Consider the following 23328-nt stretch of genomic DNA (forward strand, 5'->3'; position numbering starts at 1 on the left):
TCCTGAGAGGGCCAGCTGCTGGAACCGATGCTAATTAGAGCAGCGCTTGTAATTACTGAACAGTGTAGTCTTGAGTGGCTGCCAAGGAACAGATTGCCCCAAAGACGCATAGGGTCCATGAAGAGGCCCGTCCCTGCACGGGGTTATGAGGGGCCCATGACGAGGCCTGCTGCCTGGACGGGGTTACCAGGGTCACATGGCGAGGCCTGTCCCCGCTCGGGGTTACGAGGGGCCTGCACATTTAATCTGCATCAGTGGGCATGTGTTTGGAAGAATATTGGCTGAGGTCAAAGCCCCTGAACTCTGTGTGGCGCGGCTGACCAGCTCTTTGCGCCTCACGCCAACGGAGGACCCACACTCTGGAGGCCGTGGTGAGAGATAGAGCTGGGACGCGAGGACACCATGGACAGGCATCTGGACCTGGTCCTCAGTGGCTGCTTCCTGCCAGCAGGTTTTTCATGGGTCTAGAAATCTCAGGAAAGGTTCTCCTCTCCCAAGCATCTCCCCATTTGTGGGAGTCAATGTCTCTGGGGAGGGGATCCCTCACTGTTCATGTAGTGTGAAGTCCTTGAGTCGGAGGCATCCCAACCGACCCAGGAGAGAGCATTCGCATCCCGCAGGGAAGAGGACTGAGGATGACCTGGGCAGTGCTGCTGGGAGAAGAGGGAGGATGGCTGGAGGCTCCAGGCACCCCAAAGACAGGAAGTGGTGCCCACCTGGCCCTGCTTTTCCCTCCCACTGGACTTGGATGCTAACAACGCCAAGTGGTTTCTAGAAGGACCTGCTGCACCTCCCGATGCAGAGGCCCCATTCTCTCCTGCCCACACTTGTCCCCTCTGCTGTCCCCTTATTGCTGGCCATGCTGCCCAGGCCACTTAGCCTGTCTGCTTTCTCTTGCAGTTGGCGCTGCGGGGACCAGCTGGCCCGATGGGTCTCACTGGCAGACCAGGCCCCATGGTGAGATGTCATTGCTGAGTGTGGCTGTTCCTGTGTGTGCCCACTGCAGGGTGGGGGCTCAACTCTGCACTGCAGGGTGTACAGAGGGAGCAAGCCACGTCTTCCTGTCACCCTGACTCCTCGTGGTGGGGACTGGAGAGCTGGAACTGTGCTGGGGAGTTGACTCAATGGAGCCCAGGGCTGGAGCTGACCCCAGCCCCACCCAGGGACATCCCAGTCACAGGGAGGGTGAGGAGCAGAGTGAGACAGTGGCCAGGCTGTCCCTCGAGTGGACGACTGAAGCTACTACCAGCACTAGGCTCCTTGACAGTTCAGCAGGACAGTGTCCGAGAGGTGGGAGGGGGCTGGGGACACACCAGGGATAATATGTCCCCAAGTGGCAGACTGGGACCAGGGATGCTGACCCGCTTCAATTCCTGCCCTGTCCGTCTCACTGCCTCCCGCTATGTTAATCCAGAGTGTTTCCACAGGGTCCCCCCGGGAGCGGTGGACTGAAGGGCGAGCCTGGAGACATGGGGCCTCAGGTACATGGGGATGTGCCCAGGGTCTCGGGAGTTTCTGTGGGTCTGCTGTTTGTTTGAGGGAACTGGGGGAGATGGCCACTGCTTTGGGCAAAGCTGCGATGGACCAGAACTGAGCCCGGCATCTGGAGTAGGACAAGCCAGCACCCAGGTCTGTCCCAGCTCCACATAATGGGTGGGTCCTACGCCCAGCCCAACGCTGACCAGCTGCTAACACCCAGAGCTGTGGCCATGTGGGCAAATACAGATCAGGCTTTGATCTTTGTGTGCAGAAGATGAACACTCCACTGACCTCCTGTCCCCTGATTCCTCTCAGGGCCCCCGAGGTGTGCAGGGCCCACCTGGCCCCTCAGGAAAGCCAGGAAGAAGGGTAAGTGTCTCTCAGAGCGTTATGGGGGATCTGGAGACCCCCACATTGGAGCACCATCAGTGCGGCTGCTCAGCCCCAGCCCAGCGAGCACAGTGTGGAGCACAGACACTCAGCCTTCACCCTGTCCATGGGGAACATCCACCTCCAAGGCCACGTCCAGTGTCAGGGGCCTGAGTTCTATCCAGCTGCCCTCGATGGGGCCCCGAGGTCCCCCTTCAGCTCCTGCCATCAAGACCTGCCCTTGGCATGCTGCCCCTTAGTTGTTGCTGTTGTCTTGTAATTAAAGTGATGTCTCAAGCCCCTTGGGAGGACATGATTCTAGCCAGGCCCTTTATTTTGAGGCCGTCTTGTTCCTCCAAATCAAACTCTCTGACTCCTGGGGACCCAAAGTGTGCGCGTTAGATCCACCCTCTGCAGGGCTGACTGTGGTTGGCACTTTTAGTAGATTGCTAGACTTCGCTCCTGAAGTTTCTTTGAGGGGTCTTGAACCACTGACCTTTAGATTAGCAGCTAAGTGTGTTCACTGTTCCCACCACTCCATGACTCCATTGCTCTGGCCTGCTCACACCTTAGCTCCTCTCCTGTCCCCTGGAGTTTCTGCGGGACACACAGGCCTCGTAGATGAATAGTTAGTTTTCCTGAAGACCTTGACTAATGAATAAAAGAGAAAATAAGAATAGATTAAAAAAAAAACCTAAAAGAAAAGACCTTACCTAATGACCCGATTGAGGAGGGGTGTGGCTTTACCAGTGGATGGAGCCCACCCCTGGCAGCTGGGGTCAGACTGACCCCCTAAGGGGCGTGTAAAGACTGTCAGCCTGTGACTGCTTCTAGTGAGCGTGGGATGACTTCGTGTCTGTCGTCTGCTCATGGAGAACCCTCGCAGGGAAGGCCAGTCAGGAGCCACAGCTTCCTGCTTCAGCTTTCAGAGTATGAAACAGAAACTGCGAGTCTGCCATGTACGTGGATCCAGCCCCGGGGCCCTGCAGGACCGAGTAGGACTGCCCCATAGGCAGTTTCCGGGCTGCGCTTTCACGGAAGCAGACGGCCTCATCCTTTGCTGTGGAGGCTGCTGGGTTCACACTGCTGACTTCTGTTAGAGGCCTAGACTCGACCAGTGCGCCACCAAATCTTTTCCGGAATGTAAAGCCTAAAAATTCTGTTGATTGAGGTTCATAGAGCGACCCTGGAGGACAGGGTGGAACTGCCCGTAGTCTCAGAGGCTGCGGGCTTTATGGGCACAGAGGCCTCGTCTTTCCCCAGTGGCCACACACCGAGTGCTTACTCACTGCACCACCAGGGCTCCTTTCCGGAGTCTGTGAGAGGAGAGTGGATAATTCCCTCCTGGGTCTCCCTGTCATGTTGCGAGGATCCCAAGGCTCTCTGGGGACGACGCCGGCACCTCTGAGTGAACTTGAACTCCCAACCTTTTGCTCAGCCATTGAGCAGATAAGGTCTGACTGAATTTAGTGATGGCTGGTGAGGGCCCCTGGTGGTGCAGCAGCTTAATTGTTGGGATGCTAACAAAAGTTGGCACTTCGAGCCCACTAACTTCCTTGAGGGGGAGCAGATGCCAGCCTTGGAACTCTGAAGGCTAAACCCTCCTGGACACTCCTCTGTCCTGCAGGGTCCAGCTGGGACTTGGAATAGACTCCCTGGCCGTGCGATTTTGTGGGATACCTCAGTGATGTGTTCTCACTTACAACATGAGCAGATAGCCCCAGACTGACCCAGCTCTTCGTCACGGCCCCCCCCCGCCTGACCTCAGCTGCCAGCTGGTCTCATCACAGACTTTCCAGAAGGGCAGGTGGCTACTTCCCTGTCACAGGACAGGCGCCTGTTCTCATTCCTATGGTCTCAGACCCCGAGTCCGCGCGCGCTGATGGCTGTGTCACTCAGCTTGGTAGATGAGGAAGCCCCCTCTCCACAGCCTTGAACTGGTCACCCCTGTGTATGGACATTTTCCCTCTGTGTTCCAGGGACGAGCTGGGAGCGACGGAGCAAGAGGAATGCCTGGACAGACTGGCCCCAAGGTAGGCCCCTCTGGGTCACCATCCTCCCTGTCGCCACGATGGTGGCACAGCCAGCATGTGGCATGTGTGCTAGAGGTGACCATGGTGACACAGAGTGACCCGCTACACCAGTGTCTCGGGAAGAAGCTGGCAGTGTGGGGCGCCCTCCAGATGTGTCACTCTATCTGGCGTTGACACAAGGGTTGCCTGGTGCCATTTCTTGATCAAGGGGGACAAGTACAGTGGGGTTTCTGAAAGCTGGAAACCAGTTTGCGATGGGGAGCACTGGGATGGAACCTCAACTGTGAGGATGATTAGTGAAGGTGCAGATGGAAAGGTCACACACGAGGTGCTGACACAAGAATGCCGTGGCCTTCACGTCGCCAGGCAACTCCTGATTGTCATCCAGGGAGCAGGGGCCCTTCCAGTGCAGCTGCAGCATGTCCTGGCTCCCGGCCTTGGAGGGAGAGACTGGACGCTAAGGCCTGAGGGTGGGAGCCCAGCCTTGTGCGTGGCCAGCGTCTGCCCTGGAGTAGCCGGTGGTCTTTACAGAGCCAGGTCCTTGTTGCTGAGGTTCGGGGCACTGACCTGCCGCCCCTGGCTTTGGTGGGACATTTCTCCCCAGCTCTGGGCCACATGGATGGATTTGTCCAGCACCATGCCAGGAGCAGAGGAAATGTCTCTGTCCTCTGGTGTGGATGTGGTCACAGGACACAGATGTGCTTGGAAGGGAGCATGGTGACTGGGTCACCACACGTGCCAGATGTCCATGCTGCATGGTCACCCCGGCACTGGCATGGGTGTGTGGCCTGCCAAGTTTTGCTGTATCTGAGCTGATGAGCTCTCTGGGCTTCTGAGGTTTAGGGGGGTAGGGAGAGAGAAGACCAGCTTAGTGTATGTGTGTCTGTGGATTCAGTCTCCCCTCACCCCAAGTATTAGGCTGTGGACTTAAGAAAGAGATCAGAGAACAAGAGAGAAAGCTTAAAAGCAGCTTTATTAGGGGAGCTCCCGGGCCAGGTTCCTCATTTTGAAGATGCAGAAGGAGGACGTCGCGCTGTGAGCTTATTGGGGAGGGTTTTAATAACAGGGTCTTTGGGGAGGGAAGGGAGGGAATTCCTTTGAGATTTAAGGTTCATCCCTCAGCTTGGCCAGGTGGGCAAGGCCGTTCACTCTTCTTATATTCTTTGACTTCTTCATTCTCCCCCTTCGCCCCTTGTCCGGATCTAACACCAAGAAGTGTCGAAAGTCCAGCCTGGGCTACACCTCCCTGGTGGGCAGTACCAAGGCCGTCGGTGCTGTGGGGGTGGCAGGGTGATGTTTGAGGAGACGGGGGGCCGAGGCCAGCCCTGTGGGTGTGGGGTACCTGTGCCCTCACAGCTGTCGACACTGAGGACATGGCAGAGAGCACGCTGACAAGGTCCACTTCAGGACCTGCCCAGGTGGGGAGGAGGCAGTGGACGAATACGTATGCTGACATATGTCCACAGCTCTGCGACTGAGGCTAGCTGCCCCTTTGTCAGTCTTTGTTGGTAGCTGTGGGGAGAGGCTGGGTTTGCAGATCCAAAGCAGAGAAACACCCAGCCCACACAAGGTGCCGTGGTAGGCCAGCAGGGTTCCTGGGGACCCCGACACATGAACATGATGGGAACTGTGACTTGTATGCACGAGAGCTCCCTAAGCCCCTCTGTCCTCCTCACAGGGTGACCGTGGCTTTGATGGCCTGGCCGGATTGCCGGGGGAGAAGGGCCACCGGGTAAGTGTCCCATCGCTGAGGCCTGAGGGGTTTGGTGCAGCAAAAACATCTGGGGGAGGCCCTTTAGAGAGCCTCGGACTCCTGGTGGGTGGGTGGTGCCTCCACTCTAGAGAATCTGCTGGAATTGGGATGTACTGAATGCTGAGGTGACCCCTCTGTGCATGGAAGTCACCCCAATATGGTGTTTCAGATCTCAGTTCATAGAGAAACAACCATCAGCTTACTCACTGCAGGGGCGGGGAGAGGGGGAGAGGGATACCGTGTTTTCAGGCAAATCACACACACACACACACACACACACACACACACACGTGCGCGTGCGCTGTGTGTATTTTCTGCAAACCAGGAATCCCCTTTTGTGTTAGCTTTTGCACTATATGTGTGAAAGCCAGCACTAAGCACGATGCCTGTGTGTGTGTGTGTGTGTGTGTGTGTGTGTGTGTGTGCTGTCCTTGTTACCTGGGTGTTACTTTGTATGCACGTGCACGTCATTTCTAAGGCACATTATATGCAGAGATACTGTAGCCCTTCCCCTCACAAGTCCTTTGTGCTGACTGTGGCCTCAGGCCCCAGTAGCGCCAGTGGCTGCTGTTTTTAGAGCTGCTAAGGGAACCTGGCCCCTTTAGATGGAGACCCTGAGGGGTCAAGGACATTTGAGTGTCTGCTCCAGTTGATGAGGGTGCTGTTAGGGTGCTGTCCTCAGCACCAGACCTACCCCCACCGCCCTCCCCAGGGAGTTTGCTCTGTGAGGAGGCTCCGGCCAGCCCTGACTGAGTCACTTTCTGGGGCACATCTTCATCCTCCTTGGATGGGCACTTGGGGTCAGGAGAGGGTCCCCCAGGCTGGCTCAGACATGAGGAAGGCTGCTGTCTTAGGATGCAGCTTCCAAGGAGGCTTCCGGAAAGGCTTCCTGCACCAACCATCTACTGTATCCTCTCCCGCCGGGCAGCTCCTCGGAGTCCCTGTGCCCGCACTGTGATCTGCCTGGGTGGCCGTGTCATCCTCCACGCTGGCCAGAGAGACCGCCTGGCACAGCCTTCCCTCCTTGTCCTTGGAGCAGATGGCACAGCTGCTGTGCTCAGGCGTGTTGTGGACTTGTGTGTGTGTGTGTGTGTGTGTGTGTGCGCGCGCGTGCGCGTGTGCACATGCACACATACACACACACTCACTCGAAAAGGAAGGGTTGAGACCAACTGGGTGAACCACCAGGGTGGCTGACACCGCCTTTGTTTCTAGGGTGACCCTGGTCCTTCTGGCCCGCCTGGACCCCCGGGAGAAGATGGAGACAGGGTAGGTATTTGGTGCCACCTCAGTGGGACTGAGGGTGGAGTCCAGGCTGCTGTGACCACTGCGCAGCCGAAGGCCTGCGTGCTGGGGTGGGGCTGTGAGCCCAGGGCCCTGAGCCTGCAGACTGCCTGGTGTGGAGAGAGGCTGCCCAGGACTTAGAGGTCAAAGCTGAGGGCCAGCGCACACTGTTGTATGTTATTTCTGTTGCTGGTGTGTGGAGCCTGGGAGTGATCTTCAGCCGTCAGGAGTGCAGGACAGATATACCTGAGGCCGGAGACAGGTGTCTCATGTCCTATCAGCAAGGAGAGAGTTTTCAGGAGTGCTGAGAGGTCCCGGCTCAGCTCACCCCCGTCGTTCTGATTGAAGGAGGCTGGCACGTGGGGAAGGGCCAGGGGTGGGGCAGGAGGCTTGCAGGAGCGTCTATCTCAGGCCGGCACTGAGTGTACAGTCCCTGGTGTCTGTGTGACCAGGAGGACCAGAGGGTGCTGTCCCAGGTTGGGGCAGGACCCGAAGGCCGGTTCCAAATGGATTTGTGCCCGGACCTGGGCTGTCCTGTCACGTGGACCTTGGGAGATGAGGCTCCGTATTTGGTTTAGACTGTGGTGTGGGATGAACCTGACTGTGAACTTGAAGCCTTCTTCCTGTGGCCCTGGCTACAGTCACTCACACAGTTTAGGGGAGCGTTAGAGGTGTTTTCCGGAAAAGTTTAAGAGGTGCCGTCAGTGAGAACTAGGATCAGGTGAGCATCCGAAGAAGTCATTGACCCTCACCCAGGCCTGGCGTGTCTGTTGGTAGAGGAAGAAGCAGAGGGCCTGGGATAGGTACCCCGAATTCTGTGCTTCTCCAGGCAGAAGTGTGCGTGTGCAAAGCATGGCTGGTCCTGGTTTGCTCAGGCCAGGCCGTGTTTGGATCCTGGTGGAGACACCTGGCTCCCAGCCTTGACCACGGTCCTTGTGGTTCTCGTGAGCACGTTCCAGGTGGTGTGGACCTGGGGAAGCTGCCATGGGCAGCTCCGGCCTGCTGGCCAGCCTGTGCAGCATGTCCCCATGACCTGTCCTCTCTCCACAGGGCGATGATGGAGAAGTTGGCCCCCGAGGTCTTCCTGGAGAGCCAGTAAGTCCTCGCGCTGGGTGGAGCTGTGGTCAGACCCCTGCGATGACCTTTGGGGACTGCTTTGGAGCACTGTCTAGAGGGGGCATGGGGTGGACACTGCACCAGGGTCCTGGCTGGGAGCAGACAGAGATGCAAGCTTGTGGAAGGTGCATCCCTGATACCCTCTGAGAGGATCTGTGGCCACATGGGTGGTCCCAGGCCACAGGCGGAGTCAGGGTGCAGCTTGGGGGTGTCCAGGCTGTGTTCTAAGGGGATCTTCAAGCCATATTCTCAGCAGTGTTTCTGGGCTTTGTCATGTGCAGATCTCATCACGGGGTTCATACTGCAGCACAGGGGTCCATACCACATCATAGGGGTCCAAGCGTATCATATGGGTCCAGGCCACATCGTGGAAGTCCAGGCCACCTTATAGGGGTCCTCACATCACAGGGTCCAGGCCACTTCGTGAGAGTCCAGGCCACCTTATAGGGGTCCTCACATCACAGGATCCAGGCCACATCATGGGAGTCCAGGCTGCATCATGGGGGTCTAGGCCATATGACAGGGTCCAGATCATATCACTGGTTACAGGCTGCCTCATGGGGTCCAGACCGCATCATAGGGTCTCTCCAGGCTTCAGTCTTAAGACTAAACCAGCCGAGTTAGACCCCTTCTGATGTCCACCCTTCTGGAGCAGAGCACTCGACAGCCTTCTCCGACCCGGGTGTGGAAACACTCCTCTCAGACGCCTTCATTTTTAAGGCCAAAATATCGTCCTTGGCAACAGCAGGACATTAATCACTTCCCACCTGCTGCTGTTTTGCAAACGCCCCCCTCATCCTCCCTGTCTGCGTGCCGTGGATTGATGGGGAGATACCCACTTGGTGGAAGGCAGAGGCCCAGCGTGATGGCACTGCCCGTCCGTACCCAGTCCCACCCTCGCTGTCCACCCAGCTGCTCAGGCAGATTCGTCACACAGCATGTTCTTATTACAAGTCTCTGCGGTGCCCTCTGGGCTGTTAAGTCCTGAAAAACACGTATGTGAGTCGGTATTAAGATAATGACGGCAGTGGTTAAGTGTCAGGATTTCTCGTCTGTGGAATCACACAAGGTTCTATAAAAGGAAAGACTCTTAGTCAGGGGCCTGGTCACTGGCTAGTTAGCGTCTAGGTAGCAAGTGGGTATGGGCGTTCACCCACCTCAAGAACCTGGCCCTGCACATCCACATGTACCTCTCAGTCTACAAAGGGTGCGAACCAGCTCAGTTCTAGGGGCCACCCCAGGTAAGCTCCGGCTTCTCTCCAGGGACCTGTTCAAGCTGTCACCAGCCGAGACCTCACCTCTCCTGCTCTTCCCAGCACACCTCAGTTCTCTGAATCAGGAGCCCCTTTGCATATATTGGCCGAAAGGGATACAGTTGCTGGTGATAGCCACACACAGTGACCCTGTGCAGCCAGCGTGATCGAGTGACATGGCTCTGGGAAGTTTCTGTGCCATCTGCCATGTGCAGGTGGACCCGAACCTGCCCACTTTCAAGGACTTCTTAAAGACACTCTTCATCCCCCTCTGAACTCCTCAGTTTCAGGCCTGGCACTCTGAGCTCACAGCACAGGCCAGCAGGCAGGGAGGGTGCCCAGGGACCTGAGCCAGTCCAGTCTCCCTCGAGGGCATGTGGGGCTGAGGGCAGAAGGATTTGCCTGGAGAAGTGGGAGACAGGATGTGCACTGGAGTCGAGGTGACGTTTCCTTGCTCTACCCTCTTGCAGGGCCCTCGAGGTCTGCTTGGGCCAAAGGGGCCCCCAGGCCCTCCGGGGCCTCCGGTAAGTCCTGCTGCATCCTTGCCTTGTCTGTGTCCATCTCTGCTTTGAAATCAGTTGCAGAGCTGGTGGTCCACTTGGACTTTCAGGCTCCTCATTTAAGCTTACATCGTGCATGCCCGCTTGTGTACGTGAGGCATTAACAGGCCTCTGAGTCCCCAGCAACAGATGCAGCTGCAGCCAGTGGGGTTTGTTGAGCCTACACAAGCTGGCCCACAGCGCTTTCCCCGCCTGGCTGCCTCCTTTCTCAGCACATAATCTGGTGTTTCTACACCCACTAACTCACCACGTTTCCTACCTGCATGCAAGGCATCCCAGCAGGAGCCCCGAGGCCTGAGTCCAGCCTCACCAGGGCTGCGCCCGCTCCTCCGATCTTCCCAGTCCCCAGGCTCCTTTCCCGAGGCTGAGGGCCTGCCTGGGTGCTGTTCAGGGCCCCCGTGGCTGAGGGTGCTGGGACTGCGAGAGTGGGGGCAGTTTAGGACCCATCCTTGCCCTTTGATTAAAGGGTGCCCACCCTTTGATACTCTCAGTTACGTCTGCATGGGGTACGGCCCCTCTGAGCCTCGTGTGTTCTCTACATCCACTCTTTCCTTCTCCCCATCCCCAGGGTGTGACCGGCATGGACGGCCAGCCTGGTCCGAAAGGAAATGTGGTGAGTCCTGGGGGGCTGTGCCTCAGCTTTGGATGTACGTCCCTGCACAGGAGGTGGGGGCTTGTTGATCTCAGGAGAGGATAAGCCTGTAAGGGGGGCCCAGACTCCTGGCCGCCCCCCACAGTACACGTCCTTCACTGGAAATGCCCCTCGAACCCAAAGCCAAGTGTCTGATCCACACTCCATCGCAAACCAGGTCCAGGCAGAGTGCACAGGGAGTCAGTTCCTCATGGTGCCCACCAGGCGGGTGGTGCACACAGCTGTGCTCAGTCCCATCAGCTCCGCCCCCAGGGAGAGACTCCGCCTCCAGGATAGGCCCTGCCTACAGCGACAGGCTCCGCCCCAGGAAGAGGCTCCACCCCCAGGGGATAGCTCCACCCCCAGGGGTGGGGGCATAGTGTCACCTTCCAGGGTGCCTGGGAGACTTTATGTAGGCACCCACGATGGGACAGTGGATGGTGTTTTGCGCTGCTGACTGCCGAGTTGATGGCTCAGGTTCACCCAGAGCGGCTGTGGCAGGCTGTGGGAGGCCACTTTTTAATCTGCTTCCTTGGGAAGCCCACAACAGCCCAGCCCTGCCTGTATGGGATGCTGGAGGCAGAATGGACTCCTTGCCAACTGGCTGTTTAACTCGCGGACGTCTTGAGTGTAGCAGGGCAACCTGGTAATTCCCTCCCAGATGAAGTGTTTGGAAGAGTTCCTTTCATGATCACAGCTGCACCCTCACACCAAGACTCCTCACAGGGGGTGGGTGCTGTGTGTGAGGAGGTCCCCAGCTGGAGTTGCGCCCCATCCTGTCTAGGTCGTTTTGGTCCATCTGGTACTGTTTAGGGCCGAGACAAGCTGACCAAGAAGACAAGTGATCCACAGGGGTGTGGGGAGACCCAGGGGCAGGGTTGGCTCTGGTCCGCCTCCTCCAGCCCTTCTGCAGATCCTTGCTTTTCTCTCCCCCAGGGCCCACAGGGAGAACCTGGCCCCCCAGGCCAGCAGGGTAATCCAGGTGCCCAGGTAAGAGAGCCTGGGGATACACAATGGCCAGGTGTGGGAGTGGGGTGCTGTGTTCAGATGCAGTAGCTAGACGGCAGCAGACCCTGGGCTCTCTCTGCTATCTTCCTGGTCCGTGGCAGCTGCAATGGGAGGTGACTGGGCTTAGCGAGCTGGAGATGGTAGAGGGAAGGTGGGCAGAGGGGTTCTGCTTCCGCTGTGCCCTGACCTCTTCCATCTAATCTCTCTTCACAGGGTCTTCCTGGCCCCCAGGGAGCCATTGGGCCCCCAGGAGACAAGGTACTGGCCTGAGCGTGACTGTGGATGACTGTGGTGTGAGCCAGGGAGGAGCTGGGCATGCCTGAGTCCCGGGTGCATCTGGGGCAAAGGGCCCTGTCACTTCATGGCTGAACTCAACTATGATGAGAGAAGCATTGAGCTTTGACTTCCCTGTATCCATGTCTCCATTCCTTCACCCACCCTCGCCACATGTCTGGGATTACCAGAGATAGAAACCGCCCCCCCCCATTTAAATGTAAGCTGTTCATTGCTTATCTGAAATCCAGACTGAAACTGGATGTCTTGTATGGGTCTGTGCTTTCTGTGTGTGTTTGTCTGTGTCTGTGCCACTTTGCGTCATGTGTGTGTGCTCTGTGCGCCGGGCGCGTGCTCTGTGCGCTGTGTGTGTGCTCGGTGTGCCCTGTGTGTGCTCTGTGTCCTGCATGTCTGTGAGGGCTCTGTGTGTCTGTATGTTTATGTCTGTGGGCATCTGTGTGTGTCTGTGCTAGTATTTCTGTGTGTCTGCATGTCTGTGTGTGTTCTCTACATGTCCCTGTGTGTCTCTGTGTTCTCTATGTGTATATCTGTGTGTACCTGCATGTCTGTGTATCTGTTCATGTCTGTGTTCTCTGTGTGTCCCCCCTTGTGTCTCTGTCTGTATTCTGTATGTATCACACTGTGTGTGTCTGAGTCGGGGTGTGTATCACTCTGTGTGACTGTGTTCTGTGTTTTTGTCTATGTTCAGTGTGTGTCCCTGTGTGTTTCTTTGTGTCGCTATCCATGTGTCTGTGTGTGTATTACTGTGTGTGTCACCATGTGTCTCTGCGGGTGTATTCTGTGTATATATTACTGTATGTCTCTCTGTGGTTCTCTGTGGGTGTATTCTGTGTGTGCCACTACGTGTTTCTAAGTCCCATGATGTGTCTTCAGAGCCTGTCCCTGTGTCCCACTCCTGGGGGAGTGGGGAACCTCAGGACCATGAGGCCAGCCCTGCCTTAGCTGTGGGCACCCTGGGCACCAGATGCTTGCTAATCCACAGGCCTGGTTGGACAGCACAGTTACTTCTCACTAAGGGGCTTCTCAGCGTGTCAGCAGCCTTGCGGCCTTGTCCAACACAGGCCTCCCCCAGCCCAGGTTGCTGACATAGTGGGTGAGAGAGGGGACCTGCATTTCTAACAGGTTCCCCAGGACACTGTGGGTGCTGGTCTTTGGGGGACCACTTGGGAATGTGCTGCCTCAGGGCCATCTGCCCCATGACCACGCAGATCCAGATGGACACAGGCTGGAGCTGTCAGGTGGTGCCCGTGGGGACAGCAGGGGTGGCTAGCCCTGGGAGGTAGGCAGAGGACCTCCAGGCTTGTTTTTACAGAGCCTGTGCTTTCTTTTGTTTTCTGCAGGGACCCTTGGGAAAACCAGGGCTTCCAGGGATGCCTGGCGCTGATGGACCACCGGTGAGTCCCCCCGCACACTGCACCCCTCCACCCTGCCCCGTGTCCACCCTGGAACTGGGGACTTGGCCCAGGCCGCCTCCCCACAGTTTGAATGCCCAACCGGTGGGCAGCTTGCTTGCCATCAGTTACCAGTTTGGGCACGCTCCTCTGAGCACCTTTCAGTCAAAGGGGGCAACTGTTGGTGGGCACGTGAGTCATCGCTGGTGCGTGCAGTGCGTTTGTCTCCAGGCCCTGTGCGCGTCTGTAGCTCTGGGGACGTTGGCGGGGGTGTGAGAGGTGGGACGGGGCGCTGCCGTGTGAAACACAGGGGCGGGGTGTATATTTTTGCTTTTCTTCCACCAAGGTGGGAGGTGACGCACACAGACTTCACAATGTGTTAACGCACAGCTGTGCAGACAAGTCAGATGCCACCTAGAAATAGCAGGTGGCTGGCAGGTCGCGACTGTCGCGAGGCGAAGGAGGGCGGCTGTGGGTGTGTGGCACGTGGGGATCGCCCACCCCGCGTTCTCCCTAAGCTGCTGCCGGAGTTCCGTCCGTGCTGAGGAGAGACCTTGAATCAGAAGACAAGCAGAGCCAAATTAATTATTTAAGGCACGACGCATTTTATGGTTTTAATAACCCCATTTAAAACCCTCAACAAGGACGTTAACTGTGTTAATCTAACTGGTGACGCTTTGACACGCGGCTGTCTATTTCTGTCTCTGTGGTGGAGGACCAGGTGGCCCCTGGTTCTCATGTCCCAAGACAGCACATCACGGTCGCAGTCAGGTCCACGTGACCAGCTACTCAGGGGACTTCCTGGTCAACGGCCCCATGGAGCCTCCTGGAGAGAGACTGATGTTTTGAGCAGTGTTGTTTATAGCTTCTGATACACATTTACACTTAATTGCATGTGCTAATTATAAGATCAGCACATCCTGTTATGGAAAATAAAGTGACAGTACAGTGCAGTCCCCCCCACCCACCCATGGCACTGCTGAGTGCTGGCTGCTGGCAGCCGGTGGAGGCGGACCCTTCCAGATGTTTGTTCCCTTTGTTCCCTTTGGGATTGATGGGACAGGAGGGATCCTGGGTGTGCAGAGGGGAGAGTCCACTGGGCGTGGGAAGGGCCACTTGTAAGATGGGAGCTGTCCCTTGGGGTCCACAGCCGCCCTTACCCTCCCAGCGCTGGAATCTCTCCCCACGTGGACACCTCCAATAGTGAGGGGCCCTGAGAAGCCACTGGTCTCCTTCCTGTCCTTTATGGACAGAGGTGCCTTCAAGGTGCCCTCTGTACTAGAACCAGTAGGTTTTGGGGTCCCCTTGGAGTGTGGCTAAGCTGGCTCATTGGCGTTGTGGGGTTCCCTTGAGTTGGTGCCACCTCATTGACTCCATGTGTGACAGAGACACTGGCCGGTCCTGCACTCAGCTGTCCCGAGCTCATCATTTCCGCAGCCGCCGTGTTGGTTCAGCTCCTTGAGGGACTTCCTATTTTCTACCGACTCTCTGCAGGGGAACCCTTCCTGATAACGTGTCCAAAATACCCTGTCCATCCTGGCTTCTAAGGCTCGTCTGGCCGCACGCCTTCTTGCTTGTTCTTTTGGCATCTGAGGTTTGTTCTGTGTTCTTCATGACACTGTAATTCAAATGCACCGGTTCTTCATTCATTGTCACCTTCCATGTACACGCAGGGCGGGGATCAGGCACCCTTAGTCCTCAGAGTGGCTTCTTGGGTTTTGAGCACTTTAAAGAAGGTCTTCTGTGGCACATTTGCCCACTGCAAGATGCTGTTTGATTTCTTGGTTTCTACTTGTGCGGGTGTTGATGGACATTGAAGGTACTTAAGACAAATACAGCAGGGACAAAGCTCTGAGCTCAGAGAAGCAGGTCCAGGTGTCATCTAGGTTTAGAAGGGAAAAAGATGAAAAGTGTTATCATTTAAAAGCAATGAAAACCCAGATACTGCCTCGTGGTGGCTGATGTGTGAGAGGAGAAGTGGGCTACATGTTGTGCTCAGCACTGAGCTTTTAGAAGTAGGTTGCCAGGTCTTTCTTCCTAGGTGCCTCTGAGTGGACTGAAACTTTTAACCTTTGGGTCAGCGGCTAATGAACACATCAATTTTCTGAATCTTGCAGAGACTCCCCACAGGCAACACTTTGTTAATAAACCGGAAAGAGAGCGGTTTTTGTGTTGTGGGCTTTTTTCTTGGTTGGTTTAGTTTTGGTTGAATGAGGGAAAGAAGGAAGACAGGAGGAGGTGCTGTAACATCCGTCTAGAAGTGAGGGGGGTCAGACACACTCGGAATGCTTTCTGCGTGCCCTGGATGTCCAGAGAACGGCCACAGGAGGGAAACGGTTACGTGCATCTTGGCCCCGTGGAATATTATGGAGATAGTGAAAACTGGATTTCCAGGACTAGGCAGTGACATGAGAAAGCACTCACAGGCCAGTATTCAATTAGCGTCCACCGCGCGGTGCAGTTCCGTGCTGTGTGTACAGAGAGAGTGCGTTAGCGGGGCAGGCGTGCCAATTAGCCGTGGTTGCCGCCGAGGGCTGAGGCTGCGAGGGGTTCCATCTCCTCCCCCTTCCCTAATGAGCATATATTACTTTTTTAATCAGAAAAAAAATCAAATACAGATGATTTAAGCTTTATTATTTTTCCATTACAAAAGGGATGCTTATTATAGGGCATTGGGAAGTGCAGACAAAGGCAAAGAGAATAAAATGTCCGGCTTCTTGTTGGAAAATCGATTCTGCTTGTCATTTGGGATTATTTTCTTTAAATCCTATTTAAGAATTTAAAATACATGACATTTCTATTCCAAGATTTTTAGTGAGAGACTTGTGTCCTCTTTTTGCCCCGTGCAAAGTTATTTTCATTTTACAAACTCAACTTCAATTGTACCAAAGGACAATGGGGTCACTGGCTGGTACCAATGGTTACCACGCTGGCTGCTTACTCAAAGGTAGGACGTTCGAGCCCGCCCGAGGAGTATTGGGAGGAAGACCTGGGCATCTGCCCAATGCCCACAGGGTTCTGCGTGTTGAGATTGACCAGACGGTGACCGGTTAAGGAAGCGTGGCCTCAGTGCGGATGATAGTGATGACCACAGCCTCTCATCACCATCTGCAGGGTGGGCACATGGACCAAGTCCACCAGTGGCTTTGTGGGATGTGTTACTGTGTCCCGCAGGTGACCCAGATGTGAGGTCTGTTCCCAGATGGGCTGCTCCTGAGCTTTGACCGCCCAAGGGCCACACACCCTGGGTCTTGCAACAAACACCTTGTAAACAGAACTAGAAAGAGCCCTGGTGGTGTAGGGTGTGCTATGTGTGCTGCTAACCTGAAGATCAGCAGTTCAAATCCACCAGCTGTCCCTTAAAAGATGGGTGATTCTCTCCCATAAAAGGTTTATAGCTTCGGGATCTTGGTGGAGGGTCCTTCCGAGCGGAAACTGAGTCTGGTCTTGTGAGTTTGGTGTGAGGTTTAAAGGGTAATAAAGGGCCACCAAGATCCCCAAAGTGGCCGGAGGGACAGACTCCATGCTCCCCCCACCCCTATTCCACCTTGGGTCAAGCCGTGCTGCTGGGGCCCTCACTCCAGGGTCGCACCCCGTTGGCACAGCGGGCACAGCGCACTTGTGCTCACCCATCGGCCGTGAGCAATTGAATGGTGCCCGCTGTGAAATTGTTCCCGACACGTTTGAATGTAAGCACCCCCCACCGGGCCCACCGCCCTCTTCGGAGGCTACACATCTGGAAAGAGCCTTTGGTTCTATGGGAGGGACAGTGGGATCGGGAGGGAGACAGATGCCAGCCATCCTCCAGGCACCATCTCCGGTGTGTGATCGTTCCCGCTGATGAGTCAACACAAGCCTGCCTGTGTCCCCGGGACGTAGGTGCTCAGACATGCCTGCCCCGCCTGCCTCCTCCGGGCACGTGCAGGTTGGACCTTGCAGGCCGATGCCCCAGGCCTTGACCATGGGCCCCCTTGGGTATCTCCTCCCCCAGCAGAGGGACATGCGCTTCTCCAGCCCCCTTCTCCAGAGCTCTCCGCTGCCAAAGGCATCAGCTCCAACTGCACAGGATCAAAGAGAAGAGAGACTCATGACCTTAGGGCTCAAAGCAGAGGGTCTGGGTTTCTGTGTCACAGCTGTGATGAGGGCCGTGGGCCTAGAGCGTGGTCACGTCCGTGTCCCAGCCCCGTGTGGAGGCAGGAGGTGGGGGGTCTGGGCTGTCACCCGGCTTGTTAGCATGCCGACGAGGAAGCAGAGCTGATCACACTGACTTCAGAGGGGCCGGTGACTAATAGAGACTTCTCTCTCATGACAGGGACACCCCGGTAAAGAAGGTCCCCCCGGAGAGAAAGGAGGACAGGTAAGCACTGCACCCCAGCTCCCTGGCTCTGGGCTCCACCTCTGTACCCTGAGGGGACAACAGTGCCAGCCCCTCATCAGGTGTCCCTACCCGAGAGCTACCACACAGAGGGGGCTCTGCCATCCCTGCCTGGTCACCAGGCCTGGACCCTCGGGTCAGCATCCACAGTGTCTGCAGTGTGAGCTTGACTGTGACCCAGCCTGATGATAGTGCAGGTCGTGGGGTGAGAGTGTGGGGAGAAGGAGGCAGATGCTGAGGGGGAGGGGCTGGAGGGGCCAAACGCTGACACAGGGACAGCTCCGACTGACCTTGGAGATGCGGGGGATTCGCGGAGCCAGAGTAATGCACATAGCGCAATAGACGCGTGCCTGGTTCCTGGGGTTCGCATGCTGTAGCCTGGGAAACGTGCACTGGTGTGATGAAAAGCTTGAAATATTTAAGGAGGTAACAGGTGTGACGCAGTGACGTGAAGTGAGTGCGCCCCTTTGGAAAATGCTGCTGTTGGACTTGCCGGACGCCGGGCTGCCCCAGGACCCCCGGGTGTTAAATGGCACAGCGTAGGCAAAGTGAATTCAAGTGAAACGAGGTGGCCCTGTGTGCGAGTGGGGCCCACTCCTGCCCCCCATGCCGAGGTGCTGCCTGCCCCAGATGCTGCTAACGGTCTTTCCCTCTGGTTTTAGGGTCCACCTGGCCCTCAAGGTCCAATTGGCTACCCAGGCCCCCGAGGAGTCAAGGTGAGCATCTTGGGGCTCCAGGTCTACTTGAGGTTGAGGTTGGGTCTGTGGGGCTGGGCTTGGTGTTGGAGACCCACCAGACATTGATCCTCGGGGCCCGAGCTGGGGTAATCTGGGTCCCGGCCGCTTGAGTTGGTGATGAGACCGGCCCGTGGACATGACGGGCAGGTTTGGAGCAGAGGACGCTCTCAGATCAGGTCGTGACAGCACGGCTGTGCATGGGACCCTCCGTCACCCTCAGCCTCCTGCCTCTCCCTGCTTCCTGCTCTTTGTTTGCTAGGTCCCAGTCGGTGGCTGTAAAGATGAGGGGGCGTTTCCTCATGGCTACGAGGCTGGAGCTCTGGCCGGGGAGTTCAGGAGTTGTGCTGCTAACCCGTAACTCGCCTCTCCGCGGGTTCAAATCCACCAGCCGCTCCTCAGGAAGAAGGTGGACGTTCTCCTCCAGGCGAGGTTACAGCCCCTGGAGGGTCGGCTGAGAGTCACTTCTGACTCGACAGCAAGGAGTTTTGGCCTTTTGGGTTTTTTTCCCCCCAGAAGGCTAGAGGTCTGAATTTGGCGTAGCCTGAGGAAGGCTACCCCTGTCAGCTCCAGGGGAAGGCTCTTGTCTCTCCTTCTATACCCCGATATCCCTCGGCAACCCCGAGTGCATCTGTTCCCCTATCTGTGCTCTGGCCTGTGTCCAGTGCGTTCTTTGTGTCACTCTGTAGTGGTCAGCAGTGGGGCACTGTTGTGGCCTCATTACATAACAGAGGTCTTGTTCTCAGACAAGCTGGCATCAGCTGGTCAGGATTCCAACAGAGCCTTTTGGGGACACAGTTCCGTCCATGACTCGCTGTGTCCACGCCCTGCTGCTGACCGAGGCCTCTCGCCCACTCCCGCTCGGGGCTCCTGCCTGTCCTTCAGGCCGTTTTCACATTCACGGCATGAGCTGTTGCGTTGGCATCGGGCCGGCCGGCTTGGTGGTGAAGTGCGGGGAGATGTCTGCTTATGCACGTGTTGCTGCTGTTTAAGGCTCCGGGAACCTTGTTAAAGGCACCCAGAGCTCCAGAACAATAATCCAAACACGGGCTCCGGCGGCTTCTTCCACTAACTGGGTTTGCTCTGAGCCGTGCGAGTCTGTCTCACCATGTGCTGCCCCTTGGGCACTGGCGGGCCCATCTCTATGCAGAGGGCTGTGCAGGAAAGCTCTGGTGGCCCACTGGCTAAACACTTGAAGGCTAACTGAAAATTCGGTGGTTCAAACCCAGCAACTGCTGCTGGAGACAAAGATCTTTAAAGACAACAGCAGAGGAGACCCTCGGGGTCAGTCCTGCTCCGTCCTCCAGCATCACTGGCCCTCGGTGGCCATCCAGTGCACCCAGGCTCTCAAAGTGACCGTGGAACCCTGAGCTTCGATGGTCCCACCAGTTCCACATTAGAAATCTGTGCACGGTGAGGACCCCCACCCAGAAGCACTGCTCACATCAGCACCTGCTCTCAGCCCTCGGGACCCTCACCTCCAAGGCTCAGATTGAAGATGTCCCAATGCAAGGACCACCAGAGAGAAGCATCGCAGCGTCTTGGAGCCGTGGACACAGTGACGCTCCCTCCGCAGTCTGCATCTTCCTGTATGTCTTGTGCATTTTATACGGGCGATAATTTAGCAGAAATGCTCATTATGGCAGCTCCAAGCGTGTTTATTTTACAGATTTTTGCCACATAGCCAAAGCCTTTGCCAGCTACCATACGTGGCTAATTGCATAAAGCTGCTTCTGCAAACGGAGAAGGTGTTTGCTTTAAATGTTTGTGAGCAATGCTCTTATCTTGTCGATCTGATGAAAAGCCATGCTCGACATGAGCAATCCGCTCAGACTTGGAAGCAGAGGGTGGAAGGAAGTCGATTCCAAGCTGTTTTCACAGGAGCTGTAGGTTCTGAGGCTGCTGCGCATTTGAGAAGGGAAGTGACGCCCACAGCCTGATGGGCCGGGCTGGCGGGGATTGATGGTTTCCTGTCGCTGTGCTGTGCAGAAGAGTGTCCTTCGGCGGGAATGCTCATCGTCCTTCCTCAAAGCCTGCTTTCTTCTGGAGAAGAGGCCCCTTGGGCTTTGTTGAGCTTCGGGCTGCCCATGCCCTTGGTCTTAACCCTTAATGAAGGGTGTCTGATAGGGTTTGGATCGGCCAGCTGCTCCACGGGAAAGATGGGCGATCTCTTCCCGTGTGATTTACTGTCTCTGAAAGCCAACTGGATTGTCAGCTGTGGGTCGATTCAGCGTGATGGCACACGCCGACAACAGCGGCACATAATACACATTTTTTCTCTGTTTATGAACAGTATCTGGACTTGACGCAGATCCCAGCCGTACCGGCAGGATTCCACATCTCTGGGTCTGAGTGACTCCTCTAGGCCTGAACCTCCTTCCTGTCCCCTGTTGCCAGCACCCACCCATGCACTGCTGCCGAGTTTATGTGGACCCAAGGTTGCTGTCCCTTGAGTCCCTGCAGCTGTAGATCTCAATGCCAGCAGCCTGCCTCATCATTCCCCAAGGGGGATTTGAACCACTCACCTCATGGTTAGCACCATGCCACTGGGGCTTCTGTTTGCTGGAACACTGGGGATTCAGTCACAGTGTAGTCCAGTGGTTCTCCAGCCCCAGGGGACCTTGGCCATGTCTGAGGACATTTCTCATTGTCACACCTGGAGGTGCTGCTGGCATCTCTTGGGTGTGCCCAGGTGTGGTGGTGACTGTTAGAAGAGCGGTCTTGTCACTGGTGGTACTGCAGCAAGGTGGGGGTGGTGGGGAGTGCCCCACTGCGGTCTCTCCTACTGCCCAGCCAGGGATCCTGCACTGCCCCTTCCTGGATACCCTTGAAGCCAGAGCTACAGAACTGGGAGGGCCGGACTGTGGAGTCACTTTTCCTGCCACACCCCAACTCTGAGGATATTCTCCCCTCTCCAGTCTCCCTCACCCCTCTCTACCCGCCCTCTCTCCATATCCCTCAGCCCCTCCTGCTATCTTTTCACCCCTCTTACCCCCTCCATGCCACCTCCTCACCTCCACCCTTCCTTCCATCTCTCCCTCCGCCTCCCCAGCTCCCTTTCCCACTCCTCTCCACCCGTCCCTCTCCCTCCCCCACACTCTTCCCTTCTCTTTCCTCCCCTCCTTGTATCTCTATCTCTATCTCCCTCTCTCCCTCCTTCTTTCTCCACCCCATCCTCCCTCTCCACCCCTCCCTCCCTCCTTTCTCTCACCCTCCCTCCACCCTGCAGAGAGCTTTGGCCACAAGGGGGCAGCAGTCAGCCTGCAGCCCGTCGGGGAGGGGGCTGCTGGGAGGGACCGACCGCTGCTAGAGGTGCCCTGGGCAGGTTCCCCTAGAAAGTCCAAGGTGGTCAGGGGTCAGTGTCCTTGGCACAGTGTCCCCTTGCTCAGAGGTGTAGAATATGGGATGTGGCTGCTTATCTCATTTTCTTGACCCTGGGTGTGTCCCCGTAACCCAGGGGGTCCCTGCTGTAGGGTCTTGATTCCTGGGAGGCTGGAAATTGTCTTGAATTATCATAATAATGGATATCAATGGTACTGCTGATTAGTAATTATCAGGGTAGTGACACTACCAGAGAGCTTACCCCCCCCCGTGTCTGTACCTACTCTTCATGACCGTCCACTGGGAAGGGCCCATCTTTCTCAGGGCTGCTGGTGGGTTCAGGCTGCTGACCTGAGTTGGGGAGAGTTGGTGTGGATGGGGCGCTTGGTGTGTAAGGGGGTCGCACTGTGTGGGACTCAGAAGAGGTGGACGACTCAGTGTGGTAGGGAGGCCCCAGTGTGAGGGCCGCTGTGGTGTGTGGGGGGGTATATGTGGGTGGGAGTGCAGTATCGGTGTGGGGGAGGCCATGTGAGCTGGAGGACTCTGTGGAACACAATAGGGAGGTCACTCTGTGTGTGTATGACATTCGGTGTCGGTGTGGGGGACGTGGTGTGAGGTGGAGGACTCCGGGGTGATAGAGCATGAGGAAGGCTCGGCACAGGAAGGGGGCTCAGTGTGGGTGGGGGGCTAGGTACAGGCTGGGGCATGGGTGTGGGTGTTGGGGCACAGGGTGGCTGGGAGCTCGCCTGACTCTCACACCAGCCCCGTGGGGACCACTAACTGCTCCCTGTCCCTGTCCTGTGTCCCAGGGCGCAGACGGCATCCGCGGCTTGAAGGGCACCAAGGGCGAGAAGGTGAGTGTGGCTGCTCCCCACCTGCAGCCTCTGGCCCCTCACAGGGCAGCCCTGTGATGACAGACTGGGTGAGGCCACTCCGAGTGTACCAGGAGCTGATGCCCCACTGGTGGGAGCGTGTCCATTTGCAAAGGAGAAGCGGTGAATAGACGGTCCATGGGCCGTCCCCCACCTAGTGACCATCCCTCCTGAGTGACCATCCCTCCTGAGTGACCATCCCTCCTGAGTGACCATCCCTCCTGAGTGACCATCCCTCCTGGGCAGCCATCTCACCTGGCGGCCAGGCCTGAAGAGGACAGAGCAGGACTGGCTCACATGGGCACTGAGGGGGCTGGACACTTCCTGGGCTGTGCAGACCCTGCCCTGAGCGCCTTCCCTCTGCGACTCGGCTTGTGTGGGGACACTTTTCCTCCTGTTCGCCTCCTGACACTCAGGCCCCTTCACTGACTGCTGGGTCTGTGGTGCTGAGTGGACACTGGAGCCATTCAGTGGACACTGACCATGCAGCCAGCCCTCCCCCTGCCCTGCTGTGCATACCTGTCAGGGCTGGAACCTCTCGCTGCAGCCACTGGCCAGAACACCTCCACAGAGGGTCCCCCTCCGTGAATGCAGAGGGCCTTACAAGGGTCCGGCTCAGGGGCGCACTGTGGGCACAAGACCCAGGGTGGGAGGTGGCCCTGCTGTGGGCAGGGGTCTCACTGTGCTGGGAACAGGCTCCTTCCTTTAGACTGAGGTCCCCCTTGTCCCTCTATCCAGGGTGAAGACGGCTTTCCTGGGTTTAAAGGAGACATGGGCATCAAAGGGGACCGGGTGAGTGTTTGGGGTGTTCAGTTGGAGAGTAAGGAAGAGCTAGGGGAGGGGTGAGGTACTGGG

At 56.8% G+C, this 23328-nt stretch overlaps 1 protein-coding gene across 2 annotated transcripts in view; it reads left to right on the plus strand.

Annotated features, from left to right (window-relative positions):
* The window catches only part of COL5A1 (collagen, type V, alpha 1), a 148296-nt gene that overhangs the window by 77368 nt on the left and 47600 nt on the right, over positions 1-23328 (plus strand). For both annotated transcript variants that reach the window (XM_006902375.1, XM_006902376.1), the window contains exons 14-29: positions 901-957; positions 1428-1481; positions 1795-1848; positions 3828-3881; positions 5560-5613; positions 6850-6903; positions 7969-8013; positions 9758-9811; positions 10416-10460; positions 11415-11468; positions 11700-11744; positions 13121-13174; positions 17484-17528; positions 18209-18262; positions 22411-22455; positions 23212-23265. In XM_006902375.1, the coding sequence (XP_006902437.1) occupies positions 901-957; positions 1428-1481; positions 1795-1848; positions 3828-3881; positions 5560-5613; positions 6850-6903; positions 7969-8013; positions 9758-9811; positions 10416-10460; positions 11415-11468; positions 11700-11744; positions 13121-13174; positions 17484-17528; positions 18209-18262; positions 22411-22455; positions 23212-23265 (822 nt within the window). The remainder of the gene's footprint in view (positions 1-900; positions 958-1427; positions 1482-1794; positions 1849-3827; positions 3882-5559; positions 5614-6849; positions 6904-7968; positions 8014-9757; positions 9812-10415; positions 10461-11414; positions 11469-11699; positions 11745-13120; positions 13175-17483; positions 17529-18208; positions 18263-22410; positions 22456-23211; positions 23266-23328) is intronic.

Source organism: Elephantulus edwardii, unplaced genomic scaffold (assembly GCF_000299155.1).
Source record: "Elephantulus edwardii isolate Elephantulus edwardi_28Jun2011 unplaced genomic scaffold, EleEdw1.0 scaffold00401, whole genome shotgun sequence".
NCBI classification, from domain to species: Eukaryota; Metazoa; Chordata; class Mammalia; order Macroscelidea; family Macroscelididae; genus Elephantulus; species Elephantulus edwardii.